The sequence below is a fragment of the Eleutherodactylus coqui genome, chromosome 2, assembly GCF_035609145.1.
Source record: "Eleutherodactylus coqui strain aEleCoq1 chromosome 2, aEleCoq1.hap1, whole genome shotgun sequence".
In the NCBI taxonomy this organism is placed as follows: domain Eukaryota; kingdom Metazoa; phylum Chordata; class Amphibia; order Anura; family Eleutherodactylidae; genus Eleutherodactylus; species Eleutherodactylus coqui.
The window spans coordinates 132,838,602-132,854,931 of NC_089838.1; the positions used below are offsets into that span (position 1 = coordinate 132,838,602).

Here is a 16,330-nt window from a genome sequence, read left to right on the forward strand (position 1 = left end):
AAAAATTAGTTTGCTTTTTCTCATTGTATACAGCAGGGATCTTAATAAAATCAATTTACCTTGATTCTTTACCCCTAACATTACAGACTATCACTACTAGCTTATTTTTTAAACTTTATTAATAGCCCTCGATAACATCCAATGTTTAGATCCTTGTTTTAAACATTCACAAACGTCTGAGTCGTAATAAAATCTGTCTCTTGCGAGCATGTTCTTTTAGGTCTAATAGGGTCTCCAAGGGGTATTGTATTTATGGTGTGTAATAAGTGACAATGTTTTGCTTGCTGGGAAGAGGATATTCCCAGCATTATTCTTCCAATAAAATTGAATAACTACCCTTTTATCATCATGATCAACCTTAAAAGGGGTTTTGTAAATTGCAAAAAAACAAACAAAAAAAACCCCAAAAACAATACTTACCCATTTCTCCCCAGGTAGTCTTCTTACATCTTCTCCAGTCCCCCCGGGTCAACTCCCCTCCAGATCCTCTTTTCTGGTCATGGAGTGTCTTTTCTCCGTATTCTTCTTCCGGCAGGTCTATATGCAGGTTAGTTACATCACAAGTGATCCAACCTTCACTGCCTAGGATGGAATGCCGATCTATGGCCAAGATTGCACATGTGTGCCATCTTGCCGCGAGAGTTCATATACTAATGCAGAGACAGTGCGCATGCGCAGTCTCGGCAATAGCCCAGCACTCCCTGCAAGGTTCTGAATACTACGTCACTAGTGACATAGCGTACAGGAGGGAGACTGCAGAGAATGGACGCTTCGTCCAAGAAGAATCGGCTGGCTGTGAGGTGAGGTGACCCGGGGAACTGCAGGAGGAAGAAGATGCGGTAAGAAGACCGATAGGGGAGGAATAAGCAAGTTTAGAATTTTAGTTTTTAATGACAGAACTTTTCCCTTTTAGAAAAATGTCTAAAAAAACGCATAGCAGTGAAATCTGATTGTTACAAATTTAAAATTTAGTAGTCAATCATTAAGACAATGTTTAAAATGTTGAATGGATGCTACACACAATCAAGAGCTCATCGAATTAGTGCCCATACCACACCACTTCTTTTATCAATGAATTAACAGAAGTGCAGATAAACTGCTCTCCCCCCCCACGCCATTATTAGGTTTGCCAATGTTGGCGAGAACCTATCAATTACAAATAAGTTTCATTAAGCGCAAAAAAAAGTTATATTTTAACAAAATAATGACTCATAATGAAATATTTCTGCAACTTATCATACGTAGCATTTTTAAAAGGATTAAAAGAAATCTTAGAGCCGGAAGGCGAGGAATACAGAAATAGACCTACGGCATCACATGCCAACCAACTGCATTCATCTTTCCATTTTTAAACTGCTTAATATACCTCAATATTTAAAGAATTGGAGGGATGTATGTTGTACTAATGATTGCAAAGCCTGATCAACCCAGGCACAGAGTCTACTACTACAGGACATAAGGGAACAGCAAAACACCCTTTTTGCATTTTAGGTAATCCATAAAATATGGACACAAGTGGATGATCTGTGATTCTCCAGTCCATCCCAAGGAGCACTCGCTCCTGCATTATCAATCGGAGAGGATATTTGCTTTCACATACGTGGGGGGTGTGGGGGGTGTGGTCTTTTTTGCCCCCTCAGAAAAACAATGGGAAAAATTAGCGCTCGCTCATCTAATCACTTCTATGCTATTTAAACAAGCAAATAACGCAGTCATTGCTGACCATAGTATCTAAGAATTTTTACAAAAAAAATAAAATATATATATTATACACACACACACACACTTAACTTCTTTCCACCTTACCCAACACTAAGTATTGAAGAAAAAACAGAAAACACCCTATACATAATGGGTATCACCACATCTGCAACAGCCCATACTATTAAATATTACATTACTTATCTAGCAAGAATTCTTTAAAAATTAAATGCAGTTTTCTGTTCAACTCCCTTCTCAAAACAGAAATAAAGAGTAATCGAAGTGTTTTATGAACCACAAAAAGGTACAAAGAGGAAAAAAAAAAAATAAATAAATCTTTAAATAAGCCATCTGTTGACGGAAAAATAAAAATGCAATGGTTTTAGAATGTGATGACTTTTAAAAATAATAAAAGCCAAGTGTATATTGGGCAAATATAGCAATACATAAAACCTATATAAATTTGGTGTTATCCAAATCAAAATGACCGTGTTAGGTGAAGTGACAGGGAGTCAGGTACTGTTTTTTATGTTATACTCACCCGCTTCCCACCGTAGAAGTTCCCGTGCCGGACAAAAATCTGACTCTTTTCTGCGAGGGCATGCTCTTACACAGCACTCTGATAATGGGTTACATGTTCAGACGTTAGTGGCGGGCACCACAGGAAGCGGGCAAGATAAAAAATACACAGCACCCGGATCCCTGTCACTTTGCCTAACCGCGCCATAAGTTAGTTTATGGTGCTTTAGCCAGGTGACAGGTTCCCTTTAACAGAATATCTATACCACATGGCAAACACAGTAAAACTAAGTCCTTAAAAATAATTGTGAATAGTTTTTTTCTTCATTAAATTAAAGCAGTACCATTTACTGGTTCTGAAGGCTAAAATTAGTTATGTCACTTACTGAAGAAGGGTTCACTACACCCATAAACTACAATTAAAGACAGCTGCATGCAAAGCCACCTCATCTAATCCTTTCTGGAGTGTCTCACAAGGGTCAAGAGACCACCATTCTACCAAAATATGGGGGTTCCAGAGATGGCTAGACAGTGCACCATTTGTACTTATCCGTTCCTGCTCCCGTAAAATGTGCCACTTCCCTCTGACTAATTAGCCACTAGTCAAATCGGTGATATAGTTGGGGGGTTGCACAAAATGTTATCACAGGTCACATGCGGCGGCAGATTATGCACCCCTGAACTAGGGTTTTGCTTAAATGAATTGATAATTTACTTTTAATTAACAATAATTAGCAGACGTAGGGGAGGAGTTTTGGTGTGTAGGCTGTAAAATACATGCAACTAATAAAAGATCTTTACAGAAAAACCCATGTAAGCAGATTTGTCCTTCTAGACAAATTTGAGCCGTGTATATAGCGACACAAAAAGTAAATATCTCTTGCTGTTGCCCAATTATCCCTTGAAGTGGTTTCTAATTTTTAGACAAAGTTCAAAATTAGACAACGGAAACCCAAGAAACACCTGTGAACCACTGCTGTAAATGTACACTCACTGTCAAAAAATAAGTCAAGCACCTAGCAGAAGTTGTCATTTTGCAGCAAAACCGGGCATGCAGTTACATCTAGGCAGATACGCAAATAATTAGATTTGCGGCATGTTTAGATGAACGGTCTTGCCACCTGAGGCCATAAAAGTGGTTCCACCCTTGGCCTATGAAAATTTGTTCCTCAAGCAGGAGTGTTCTAAAATTCAATGTGAAAGAAAGTATTTTCATTTTTACGACACAGTTGCTATAGTTGTGAAATGACATGTAACTAACTAATTAAGTTTAAAGGTTACCCGTTACCTGCCTAAAGCACCAAACGCTAACTTATACTGCTGTTAGGCGAAGAAACAGGGAGTCGGGTGCTGCCCGCCGCTGAAGTTTAAACACCTTTCGAAAATCTAACTGTTTTAGGTCCCATGCACTTAATCCGAGGTCTTCAGACACAAACACGGCCATCGTTAGTGCCCACACTAAACCAGGATTCATTGCCGAAGACAAACTGGTTCCACTCCCTAGCAGTCCAGTTTTGTACTTCACTACTCCACTGCCACCGGAGGCAATGGTGGGTGAGTGTCAAAGGCAGTGCATATGATGAGCACCTGGAAATGGTTGTTTTTCAGCCGAGGGCCTGGAAATGGTTTAAATAGGCACAGGAGCCTGTAAGGATGGTGCCACACGTCTCTGAATGGCAGACAACGAAACTGTTGGAGCTGCTCGTGCTTGTTGGCCGATCAGATGATCCCCTCTACTGGTGGTCTGTCGAGGGGTCCCAACACCTCCTAATAGCCTGGTCAAAACAGGTAGCAGGTAATTTGTTGATACGACTATCCAGATTCTCACAATCCAATAATGCCCCCTCCCTCTCAAACCGTTAGCTGGGTAAAATCTGTTTGATTGCATTATAGACATATCTAGTGGTCAACAAGACTTATACAAGCGGAAAAAGAGGTCCACTAAACACAAGTAACCTCTGAGAGCCTTTTTATAGGGACACTTTTAGGGCCACAGGTGGCAAGACCATTCATTTAAACACAGCACAACTAATCATATTGTTCGGAAATGTAACTGCATGCAGAATTGTAGGAAGATTACAACAACTTCTAGGTACTTATGGGTCATTACAAATACAGCAATACCAATTTTGTGATTTATTTTTTACATAGCAAGGGGGCAAAGGAGAGGTTCTAACTTTACACTTATTTATTATACTTTACTTATCTTTGGCCCTAAGAGGGCTTGAATATTACTAGGAATGATTGTTTCCATAATGCACTGCAATACTACAGTACTGCATTGTAATAGCATTTCTTAGGTCAAAGTATCACCTTGCTTCCATTCAGTCTTATTTTTTTTTAAACAGTGTAGTCTCCAGCACTATTGGTTCTGCTTAAAAAAAGGGTAGAAAAAAAAAATTTAAAAAAAGGAGTTGTGCCCTGAAACAGATGTGAATGGGCCCTTACTCTTTTGACATTTATCACATTGACTATCATATTAAAGGCCCTTTTACATGGAATGATTTTTCAGTTTCAATGGATCGCGTGACTGAACGGCAAACTATAATTTATTTGCTTATCATTCGTCCAGTTTATCACTAGGTATGGAACACAGGAAGTGAAGGAGGATGAAGATTTATGTTACCCCTTTAGTCTATAGAGAGAAGAGGAGGAAATGGAGGAAGAGACACAGACACCAGTTGCTTGCAGTTAATTATTCAGTTATTTACAACTACTGAACTCACATCTATACTGTTCAGTCCCACTGTATAATGTTCCTACATGTTGACGTCAACTCAGAGATCTGAAAATCAGATATACAGCATGCAGAGGGTAATAACTGGTGAAATATGCAGGATACAAGTAATATAATGGTTAGAAATATAGCATGCTTACACAGGCTATAGGACCATCAGATCCATGTCAGATGTTTCATCGTATATCTGACAGTTTAATCCACAGTAGAAGTGTGAAGCCGAGCCTAAGACTTCGGCCATGGTTTTTCATACAGATTTGCATGGGGGATTTAGTCAATGAGTCAAATTCATGTTCAACCACCTGATGTTGTTTCCGAACCAAGAATTGATATGCCAATTATTTTTCATGTGAATTTTCAAAATCCACATGTAGTAAAATCTGTGCCTTATGAACTAGACACAGAGTTTGGCTGAATGCACACGGACGGAAATTCCACGGCGAGATTTCACGCAGAATTTCCGCCATAGGATTGCATTAGTTTATGACGCGCCGGCTCTGCACTGTGCATGGGCAACTGTGCCACTGCAGGGGTACAGGTCGCATCCCGCTGTGAGGATTCTCAGGCGGAATCCAACCCGGCTGTCTGCATTCACCCTTTTATACCATTCAATAGAATCCTAAAACAGTTTGGTCCAAATCTGCTGCAAAATAATGCGCTTATTTTTCATGAAAGTGTGGGCACAGTACACTTTGTACATGGCTGTACAAACACCTGCTTGTTTGTAACCAAAATTTATTTAATAGAAAACAAAAATACTCCAGAAAAACAGTTTTCAAAAAAACTATTTGTTTAAGGACTACAGCAAAACAGATACATTGACCTGGTTCTTCAGTGCTGTACTGAGTGAAGATTTCTGACCAAGGTACAGGATACTACGACATGCCCACAATTTTATGGTTGCTTTCCCAAATCATGCACATTTGTCAGCAATTAAGAGGTATCATATCTACAAGATTGCTTGGTTTCTCTTACTGAGAACAATCACACTTCAAATCCTGCACAGTCACAATTTTAAAATGCAAAATATCAAGATACAGAAGGTCTGCTTCTCGCACAAACGAGTTTATGGATGGAAATCAAACCTTTTCAATTGTAATCCAGAAAATAGGACTTAAGGGTGAATTCAAACCTTAAAAAGGGGTTTCCAAGATAAAGGCCCATTTAGACACAATCGCTCAAAAGCCATCTTTTCAACGATAATCGTTGCGTCTAAACGCGTGGCCATCGTGCACTATTCGTTCAGCGCTCATTTATAGCCAGCTGATATCTCAGCAGGCGGTGTCAATTGCATTCTTTCAGTTGTTATCCCACTGGCAGTTCTTAGCGGGACACCAGCTGAAAGCACCGAGAACAAAGCACCTGTTTGCATATACAAAACAGCTGCATTGTTCTCAGAGCTATCGTGGCTGTATCTCACTCTGCCTGCATTAACTATTTAGTAGCTAATTAGCTACTTCGAGTTAAGCAAAGATGATCACTCAAAACTGTCATTTGAGAAACTCTTTAAATAATGTGAAGGCAAGGCATCCAGCCATTATAAAACAGGAATCCATATGCAATTTATTTAGAGGACTAGCCGCTATGTACGCTAGTCAGGCAAGGTGTCCTCCCTGTGCTACTGGAAGTTCAGTGTGTCCACTAGAAGCAAAATGAAATATTATGCATAGCCCCTATAATTCTTCTCAGACTATTACATAGTAATACTACCCAATCCCTGCAGCTCTTTACTACCAAGAAAAACAAATATGGCATGATCAATAAGTGTTCTAACCAGTGAGGTAGATTTACATTGGCAAGGACTGATTGTTTTTAGTTACATCTTTGGCTAGCTTATCAACCCCCACAAGATCTGATTCAGTAATCTTAAAAGCGGTTTGGTCATTAAAACAAACTCCGTTCCCCAGCTGGGCCCTGCATAAAACAATAAATGAGGGCATACTCACCTCTCCTTGGACCCCGGGATGCAGCTGACAGCTGGCACTGTTGTCAGCTGTGATTTCGGGGAGACTGGCAAGGCGGAAGCACGTGACCGCTGTAGCCAATCAGAGGCCACAGCGTCACGTCTCCAAACTCCTGCCATCATGGCAGCCAGAATAGGAGCGCTGATGCCAAAAACACAGGCGGTGACACTGTGGCTTCTCATTGACCAGAGCGGTCACATGCTTCCGTGCAGCCAAAAAAAAAAAAGTTGAATCAATCAAGTTTATATGTGGCTATTCAGCAATACTGCAATTCAACTGTCTCCAATGAAGTACTTAAATACTTGAAGTGAAGGAAGAGTAGTGGGTGATCGGGTACAGAAGATAAACCGATAAGTCTGGTTTCAGACATCACTTACTAGTTGTGGAATTTTGATGCAGAAATAGAGCTCTTTTCTGCTGTGTGTGAACTTGGGCTAATATGTCTGCAATTATGCTTTTAATCCTAGTCACAAGGTAAAGAAGTGGAAACCAAAGTCTATGTGGTTGGCTTATTTGCCATATTATTGAATAATTGCATTTACACACAGCAACATGTGGATTTTACAATCAAAATTTGTAATCTGCGTAAAAATTAGAAAAGGAAAGAAAGAAAAAAAACTATTATATACACACATTGCGCATGTCCGTGCCGCCAGAATCCCAGGCATGCGCAGTGCCAATCGCAGCCCGTATGCGTTCTCTGTCAGCAGAGCAAATAGACTGCAATGAGATACTCGTAGCATTGTATGCATATGCCCATGTGAATGAGCCCTGAAGAGAACATTTAAAACGTTGCCAAACAATACTCAATTGATGATGGGTCTAATGGAAATTCTGTTATATCAATCAAAACCAGAGCTACATGGAGATTTTTTGTAGTGCAACTTTCCAATCTCAACTATTTAGTGACAGCTGCATCACACAGGCGTGCATTTATTTACAATTCGATTGAAGCTGCAGCTTGATAGCTAAAATTGGAAAGTCTTCATGTAGCCTCAGCCATAAAAAAAGATCCGTCATCTCAATGGAGCCTGCTGCAGTTTTGTAGATGCAGCCCCAGAGACTCTTTTGCAGCCTCGCCTACGTCCCCCTGTATGAACTTGTCTTAGATTCGGTTCCTAGCACAGCGAATGTGTCAAGTAAGTCGTCCCCATTGCTCAGTCAATAATTGGATATATTAATCTTTATTTGTATAGCGCCAACATATTCCGCAGCGCTTACAAAAACAGGGGGAATACAGAGACAAAAGTACAAAAATTTCAGAACCACGGTTACATGTAGTAATCAGTTGATGAAAACAGTAAAGGGCGAGGGTCCTGCTCCAACGAGCTTACATACTACAGATAATGGGGTGATACAGAAGGTAAAGGGGCTGGAGATGTGCAGGGTATGGAGAGGTGGAGAGTGAGGGATGATAGATAGATCTATCTATCTAATATACATACACACACACACACAGTCAGGCCGTATAGTGGCTGAATCAGTGCGACTGCAGGGGGGGGGGGGGGGGTTCATGGCAGCTAATAGGGTTGCAGTCACTAGGACAGTAAGAATGTTATCAGGTGGGGTACAGAGGGGGTTTGGTTTAGGGGATATGGTATGCCTTCCTGAAGAGGTACGTTTTTAGAGCACGCCTAATGTTTTGTGAGTCATGGATATCAGATTTGATTGACAGTGGGTCGTTTCTAAAGTCGGGGCAGAAAAGACATTTGTGCTGATATCACTAGACTGATACACAGTAATAAACTACAGCTCTTTGAAATAAAGAACTAGATCAGAAGATTCTATATAAAAAAATGTTTCTAACCACTGATATCAAGCAAAGATTTGTGCTCCCATTTTGTCCTGATACCAAGCATGAAACGTGCAGTTTCTTGTGAGCTCAGTTTTTAGAATATTGAGGGGTTTTTTGCTAACAGAGTACATTAAAAATATGGTGCATACGCTGCAATTTCTCTATGATGGGAGCAGCACCAGCGAGAGGGTCCATTTCTTTCTCAATTGCTGTATAAACGGCACATGAGCATGAGAATTGAATCATGGAGAATGGAAAAAGGTAGCCTTTTCTGATTGATGAAGTTTTCTTTTCCATCATGTGGACAGCCAGGGGCACGTGTGTCGTCTATCTGGGGTAAGAGATGGTACAAAGATGCACTGTGGAAAGAAGGCAAGGTGGCGGAGGTAGTGGGATGTTTTGGACAATGTTCTGTTGAGAAACCCTGGGTCGCAGCATTCATTCAGATGTTACTTTGACTCATACAACCGACTTAAACATTCTTACATACCAAATAGAACCTTTCATGGTAACGTATTCCCTAATGGCAGTGGCCTCTTGTCGCATAATAATGCCCCTTGCCATGCTGCAAAAATTATTTATTAATGGTTTGAGGAACATGACAAAAAGTTCAGAAGTCTATGAGTAAAGACTTTACAGTCTTAACGCATCAGCAATGGTTTCTCAATCCTGAGGTTTATTAAAGTTATCTAGGGACTTTTTTCCCCAAAATATGCTTAACCTTAAGGACCAACTTAAAGATATTCAGTTTTCCCACCACTCCCTTTCCTCTGGTGCCAGGTCTCCATTGGTCTTTACTTCTGGGTGCACAATGATGATCTCCCGACACCAGCACGTGATTGTTACAACTACTCACCACCTGAAGTGAGTCGGTGATTGGCTACAGCAGTCACATGACCCAGGTTTCAATCACAGCATCCCTGACCTCCTGCATATGAAAGTGAAGACTAAGGGGGACTGGACACTGGCATAACAGGGATGCAGAAAGTATGTATACCTGTTATGTTGGTTCTGCAGGCTAAGAAGTTTTTTGCAAAAAAACTGTCTGTGGATAATCCTACATCTGGGCAAGAAAAATGAAAAAAAAAAAAAAAAAAACACATACAGAATGTGAGGAATTGGGCTAAGCAACAGCACATGTGAAAAAGACTTGGGTATACTAATTGAGCATAGACTGAACATGAGTCAATGTGGTGCAGCAGCCAAAAAGACAGACATAATTCTGCACAAGGAAAAACTAGAAGAAGTAGGATGAAAAAGGAAAGAGACAGATTAGATATTAGAAAAAAAAAAAAAAAACCTTCTGATAGTGAGGGTGATCAATGAGTGGTACAGGTTGCGAGTTCTCCCTCAAGGAAGTCCTCAAACAGAGGCTAGATAGACATCTGTGTGGGAAGATTTAGTGAGTCCTGCATTGAGCAGGGGGTTGGACTAGATGACCCTGGAGGTCCCTTCCAACTCTACAATTCTATGGTTCTTTATTTTATCCGCTTGTTACTTTGTATGACTGTTTGAACTTTTAATGGAATCTGTGAATAAAAGTTTATTTTCATCCACAAGCGCTGGACTTTGCATATGGTCGTTTGCTGTCTTGGAACATTGGATGTCTTGGTACTATTTTAGGTGAGTTGACTGCCTTTCCAGTTACAAGACGTTCAAGGTGTTGACTTGGCCTCCAAATTCCCTAGAATTGGTATGTGGTATGTCCTGATAATCTGGTCTGATCCATTTTGGCCTCACCATGTAGTTTACAGGACTTAACAGGGCTGTCTGGTTTGAGCCCAAAAATGGGCAATGGTGACCAATTGCACAAAACAAATAAAACTGAATTGTTAGATCCTGGATGACCGTTCTAGTTGTCTATGGTGTCATATTCTGCAGTCATGTTTATATCCAGCAGCATGTAGTCCATGATATTCACAATTTACTACCACCTTCTTATACATGCAAATATCATGGATTACACAATTTAGAGCAGACTACATGCTGTGCTTACAATACAACACAAAAGTACTGCAACTAACAGAGTAAGTGATCCGGCAAAACAGTCAGGGTCTGTCATAAATTTATGCCACCTTCACATAGGGCAGCATAAATATGGTGTCCCATTTCCATGAAGAAGTGGTCTAGATGTTCTACGGGATTGTTCTGCATAAAAACCTTTTTAGCCCTAATCTATTGAAGTCTATCTTGCATTTCGCCCAGATTTCAAAAGCAGTTTCAACACCACAATAGCCAAAATAATGTGCCCAAGGATTCATCTGTGTGGCAGCTCCACATTATGACATGGAAGTGCAGATTATGCATGCAGCTCAGTGGTAACATGGGCTGGCACAGTTGTTAAACGAAGTAACCTCCATAACTATATCAAGATTTGGGAACACAATCAGATGTTAAGAGCACTAGACAGTTTTTTTGTAAAAACTCCCAAGAATATAAGCAGTGCTTTTCTTGAAGCCATACTATGCTTCCTAAAGAATCAAAGTGTTAAAAGGAAGGCAAAAACAAACACTGTATTAGACAGGCTATTGCTTACTTTCATGTTAACATTGTTTTTTTTTTATGTAGACAGCCAACAATCTGATATTAGTTCATTCTTTTGACCTTTAGGGGTGAAAAATACAAGCTAAATTTGACTTGCGAAGGCAGAAGCCATCAACACGTGCATTGCAAAGTGTGTTAAATCCAGATGCACTTGAACTAGCCCTTCCGCTATTGATTCTGAAAGTGAGTGTTTCGCTCCCCATTCTTAGTTGAGAATTAGCCAAAAATGAAGAGTCACTTCACTAAAATTAGTAAAGATTTCCTTAAGTAAAAGCACTTGTTTCCTTAAATCTCTCCTCCATTTCAATGGGGAGTGGCCATACACATACAGACATATCTACATCAACTATTGGACACAATCTCCAGACTGATGGAGCACCAAGCTGTCAAATGCCTACAAATTGCAATAAAAAAAGCTGATCTTTCAGAGATCTTTTCTATGCTTACCAGTCTGTTAGATGAACATATTAGTATAAAAGGTGGCCAATACACAGACTAAAGTTGATGTAAATGGATGATTTCATCCAAAAGGATTGTGCATCAATTTAAGAATGAACGATCATTTTAGCTGACCAATGACAGTCCTAGTCTTGAAAGAAGTTGGCTGCATCTAGAATTCTCACTCAAGAGTTAGATTAAAAATCTTTTGTCCATGAACCATCTTTCTTTGAAAGCATGTTATTGAACATGTATGGTCAGTTCGAACAACTGTAACTGCCAATATAGACTAAAACGTAATTGGCTGTGATCTTTTACAAGGCGACTGATTGTTCAACCATCAACTTCTATCTAATGTGTATGACCACCTTTATTCAAACCAATTAGATAAAAAGGAAGTAGTTTTCATTATATAATAAACACAGTAAATTTTCAAAAGAACTGTAATGAGCCACTTATAGCAGTTAAGGGAACAAGTCTTTTTCACACAAACTCAAAACATGTACAACTGTTGTGAAACATCCCAAGGACAGTTTGCAAAGTCAAACAGAAGTTGTGAAAGTGAAGGACACAGAAAAAAAAAAATCATAACAAACAGGTGGGCATCTAAAGTTGCTGCTAAACGATCTTCACTTGGGAGAGGGCTGATTGGAAGGTTATTCAATTAATGGATATGTTTAGTCTTCATCTTGTGTGTACAATAGTAAACCACAATGAGTATTTTGTTATTGGTGTGATATCATTGTATTTATTTATTGTAATTAAAAGAAAGTTAAGATATAGCCAAACAATGTAAACAACTTAGGTTTTTAAAACTACATAAATATACTTAAAGCAAAGAAATAGATATTTAAAACCATGGGGTGTGGTTACCATATAACCCATTGTTGGAGATTCTGAATGAAACTGATAGCATTTAGATCTACTTAAAAGTAACAAGAAGGACCTTAGATGCCCTTTCCAAAGTAAGAAAATGAAAAAGTGTACTGTATGGCTGCATCTGGAAAATCATTGTATATATATGTTAAGAGAACACTTTCACATAGTGCTGACACATTTTGCACACAATTAGAGGTTATACTATTCAATCATTAAACTTTATATGGTGAACCTTGCTTAACACGGCACATGATTCATCCACATTCAACAAGTGTTTAAAATCTAAACCTCTAACATCACAAAGATCAATTAAAAGACATTCCTTACAAGCCATGTGAGCTTTACGCTGAAATTTCTAAACATCTTCCCCATTTCTCTTTAATGGGTGATCAGAAAGTAACAATGGAACAGCAATGTTCTAAACCAATCCTATAGAAGTATTCCAACCATCCATCCCATAGGTTTAAAGGGGCGCACTTTTAGGAGATGTAAACAAATACTTTTCCCAGTCAAATTACAACTTAGCAAGAACAAATTATACAAAAATATTGGAAACAGATCACACTATTTGCTGGAGAACTTCATTTTGTACCAATTACGTTGTTAAATAATGATAACACAGCTCTTCCCAACATGACAAGTCTGTGGGTGTTATTTTTTATGAATGGACACCAGGATATTTGAGTTGTGCTATTTTAGGGTCAGTTCTATAAATAACCACATTGGATGATCGGCTAATGGAAATGAGATATGGATCATTGCATGCTACTAAAAGTAAACAAAAGGGTATTTTTAATACAAACAGACCACTGTACACAACAGAAACAAGCAACTCCGTTCCGGGGTCATAATACTGATACGTTTGGATTTCATTTAAGGCACGTTTCCTTGTATTTTCTATTTTACAACCGATTCTTAGTGTGCTGTGTTAAAGATTGTAGATTATGCAGAGGTTCACAGAAATCCTATACCATAAGCGCATTCTCCTAGTAATGTCTATGCAAGCATGTACTGCTAAGCTCACCTTTTGTGCTGATTTTGAAGGACCTTTGTTTTTGCTCCCCTTAGGTCTTCCTCTGGGTCTTTTAGGAGAAGGTTCACCAGCTGCTGGCTCCTTAAATACAGAAATAAACGTGATATAGTAGAAGGAATTTAACCATGGGAAATTATTAGTCCAATCTCCAAAGGCAACTAAACCTTTTTCTGCCATGATTAACTGGACTATTAAAACCTTGCAGGGAAACATATGTAACTAATGTACAAATCCAGCGATTTGCAGGAAAAGAAAACATTTACACACTGAGATAGGTAATAAAAATGTAAGTTGTGCACTTAAGGGTTGTAATGTTTCCTAAGCAATGACATACATCTCGTTATATATTAAACACAGTATGTTATCCAATGCAGATTTGTATTTTAACCATATAGGCAAGTTTACCAAATGCACAAGCCTAGTGTCTCACATTTACATAAAATGCAACAATGTATCAATCAAGTAACTACTGAAAACAAACATCTATTGGATACATAAGTGATTGCTTGGGTCCCATCAGCAGATTTCACTCACTTTGCATCACGTGACCTGATTACAGCATAACATCAAGATGACTACAAAGTTATTTTCATGTTCCTTCTGGGGGCTTTGTGAACTTTTCTAGGAGGTGAAACTTCTGCTTTTCTATTTACTCTTTAGCCAGCAATGACAAATAAAGGATGTGTGCAGCACTCTTATCAGGAGAGCACCACCACTGTGTAAACCTGCTAGTAAAACCACATAGTACAAATAGTGAAAACATGCAGCAAAAGCTCCACTAATACCCCTTGAATGAAAGCATGCAGTGTATCCACAGGCAACAAATACATGTCCAACCCTGCTCCTAATTCCCACAGCTTCCAAACAGGTTACTGTGTGAGCAGAGAGACCTACATGGGGGATGCCCATTGTGTGCAGTGAACAGGTTCCCCTTCTCCCAGTGCGGAGACCCCCTTGCACTCCCACATGGGTGTCCGCAGCTGGCAGCCCGCACTGCACGGTGCATTGTGTGAGGCGCTCTGAGTGCGCCTTGTGTGGTGCAGTATGCGCCCTGTGCGGGAAGGATGCGGTACTGACTTTTTGCGGTTTCCGAGGTCTCCCCCGCGCCCTCTTCGGTGATTCTGAGGTGGATGCAGGATGCTCCGCAGACTGGCGGCCACTTTCTTTTGAACTCATGTTGAGCCCCAAACGATGAGCTGCTGCACCTTGAGGGATCCACGCGAGGAGCCGCCGCCGTGCCGGACCGGACCGGACGTCCTGCTGCTGCTGCCACCAAAGTGAGAGGAGGAGGAGAGTGCAGCGATGTGTCTCCCGTAATGTCCTGACCGCATATACACCAGAGGGTGGCCGGGGAGATGTGTGTGATGGGACGGGGACAATGCAGGTCACAGGGCAGCGGAGGTAACGACTAGTGAGCTGCTGCATGCACAGGTCTGGGCACATATAATATAGCCGCACGGCCACACGTGTGTGTGATTTGGGGGGTAAGGGAGGGCTTGTGTTTGTGCGAGTAGGGCATGTGATACAAGGCCGGCCCACGGATTATAGTGGGATGGGTAAAAAAAAACACCTTTACCCGTGGGTGGAAAAAATAGGAGGAGAGAAGGAGGCAGCGAGCGGAGGCTGGAGGCCGGCCAGATATAACACAAGCAGCGCTGCTGGGGAAGGAAACACGGGGGCTACCTCACGTGGCTGCAGGACTACAAGCGCCGAGTGGCCCCGCTCCAAGCTCCAGCCAGGGAATCCCTCGCGAAGAGGAGGCACGGGGAGCGCCGCGCGGCGTGCAGGCAGACCGGCGCTGACCTGTGAACGTCCCGAGAACACCACGCTGCCATCACAAAGATTTCACTGTACGCTTGTAGGAAGCAGAGAGCCCCGTGGAATGATCTGAATTCTGCACTGAATACTAAGAATTCCGGCCTGATTAGTAGCTTTACACACCTGACCGATTGCAGTAGGGTCAGATGTGAAAATGACCGACTGAGTTCAATCCTGAGCGATCTTGTTCTTGGATCAATTATCCAAGATAGGACATTTTTAGTTCATTCTTGTTTAAGAATCACCCATTATTTCATATGGTAGGCAAAAAAAAAAAAATCGCACTCACGTGTGATTTTCATGCGCTGGAAAATCATGTAAAAATTACATGTTTGCAAGTGTGATACTGGTCCAAGTTTTTCAGACTAGAGATGAGCGAGCATACTCGTTAAGGCGATTTACTAAAGAGACCATCGCCTTTTTCAAGTACCTGCTGGCTGGTCCCTGAATATTCGGGGGGGGGGGGAGCGGGGTGGAGAGTGAGAGAGATCTCTCTCTCTCTCTCCCTCCTGATCCCCTCCTCAACCTCCCGCTCACCCCTGCGCCCCCCCCGAATCTTCAGGGACGAGCCAGCAGGTACTCGAAAAAGGCGATGCTCTCTCTCCAGTAAATCGCCTTAGCGAGTATGCTCGCTCATCTCTATGTCAGACCGATATCGCACTCGCCTGTGTGAAAGCACCCTGAGGGTATGTTTACACTGGTGCCTATTACACACCAAAATACTCATCCAAATAGGCTTACAAGACGTGACCCATTGAATTGTAATGGGAAACCACGTTTCTGTCTTGATGACACATTTTTCCCAACGTGTATTTTAAAGACGCATCAAGTAAAAAAAAAAACAGAATATGTCATTTTTTTGTTTTCCGTGTAGGTTTTTTTTGCCATAGAAATAAATTTGG

At 40.8% G+C, this 16,330-nt stretch overlaps 1 protein-coding gene across 1 annotated transcript in view; it reads right to left on the reverse strand.

Moving 5' to 3' along the window:
- Nucleotides 1-15,109, reverse strand: part of HMGA2 (high mobility group AT-hook 2) — a 103,344-nt gene extending 88,235 nt beyond the window's left edge. The window contains exons 1-2 of the mRNA XM_066591570.1: nt 14,688-15,109; nt 13,602-13,691 (exon numbers count right to left, since the gene is read on the reverse strand). Coding sequence (XP_066447667.1) covers nt 13,602-13,691; nt 14,688-15,053 — 456 coding nt within the window. The 5' untranslated portion in view covers nt 15,054-15,109. The remainder of the gene's footprint in view (nt 1-13,601; nt 13,692-14,687) is intronic.
- Between the last annotated feature and the right edge of the window lie 1,221 nt (nt 15,110-16,330).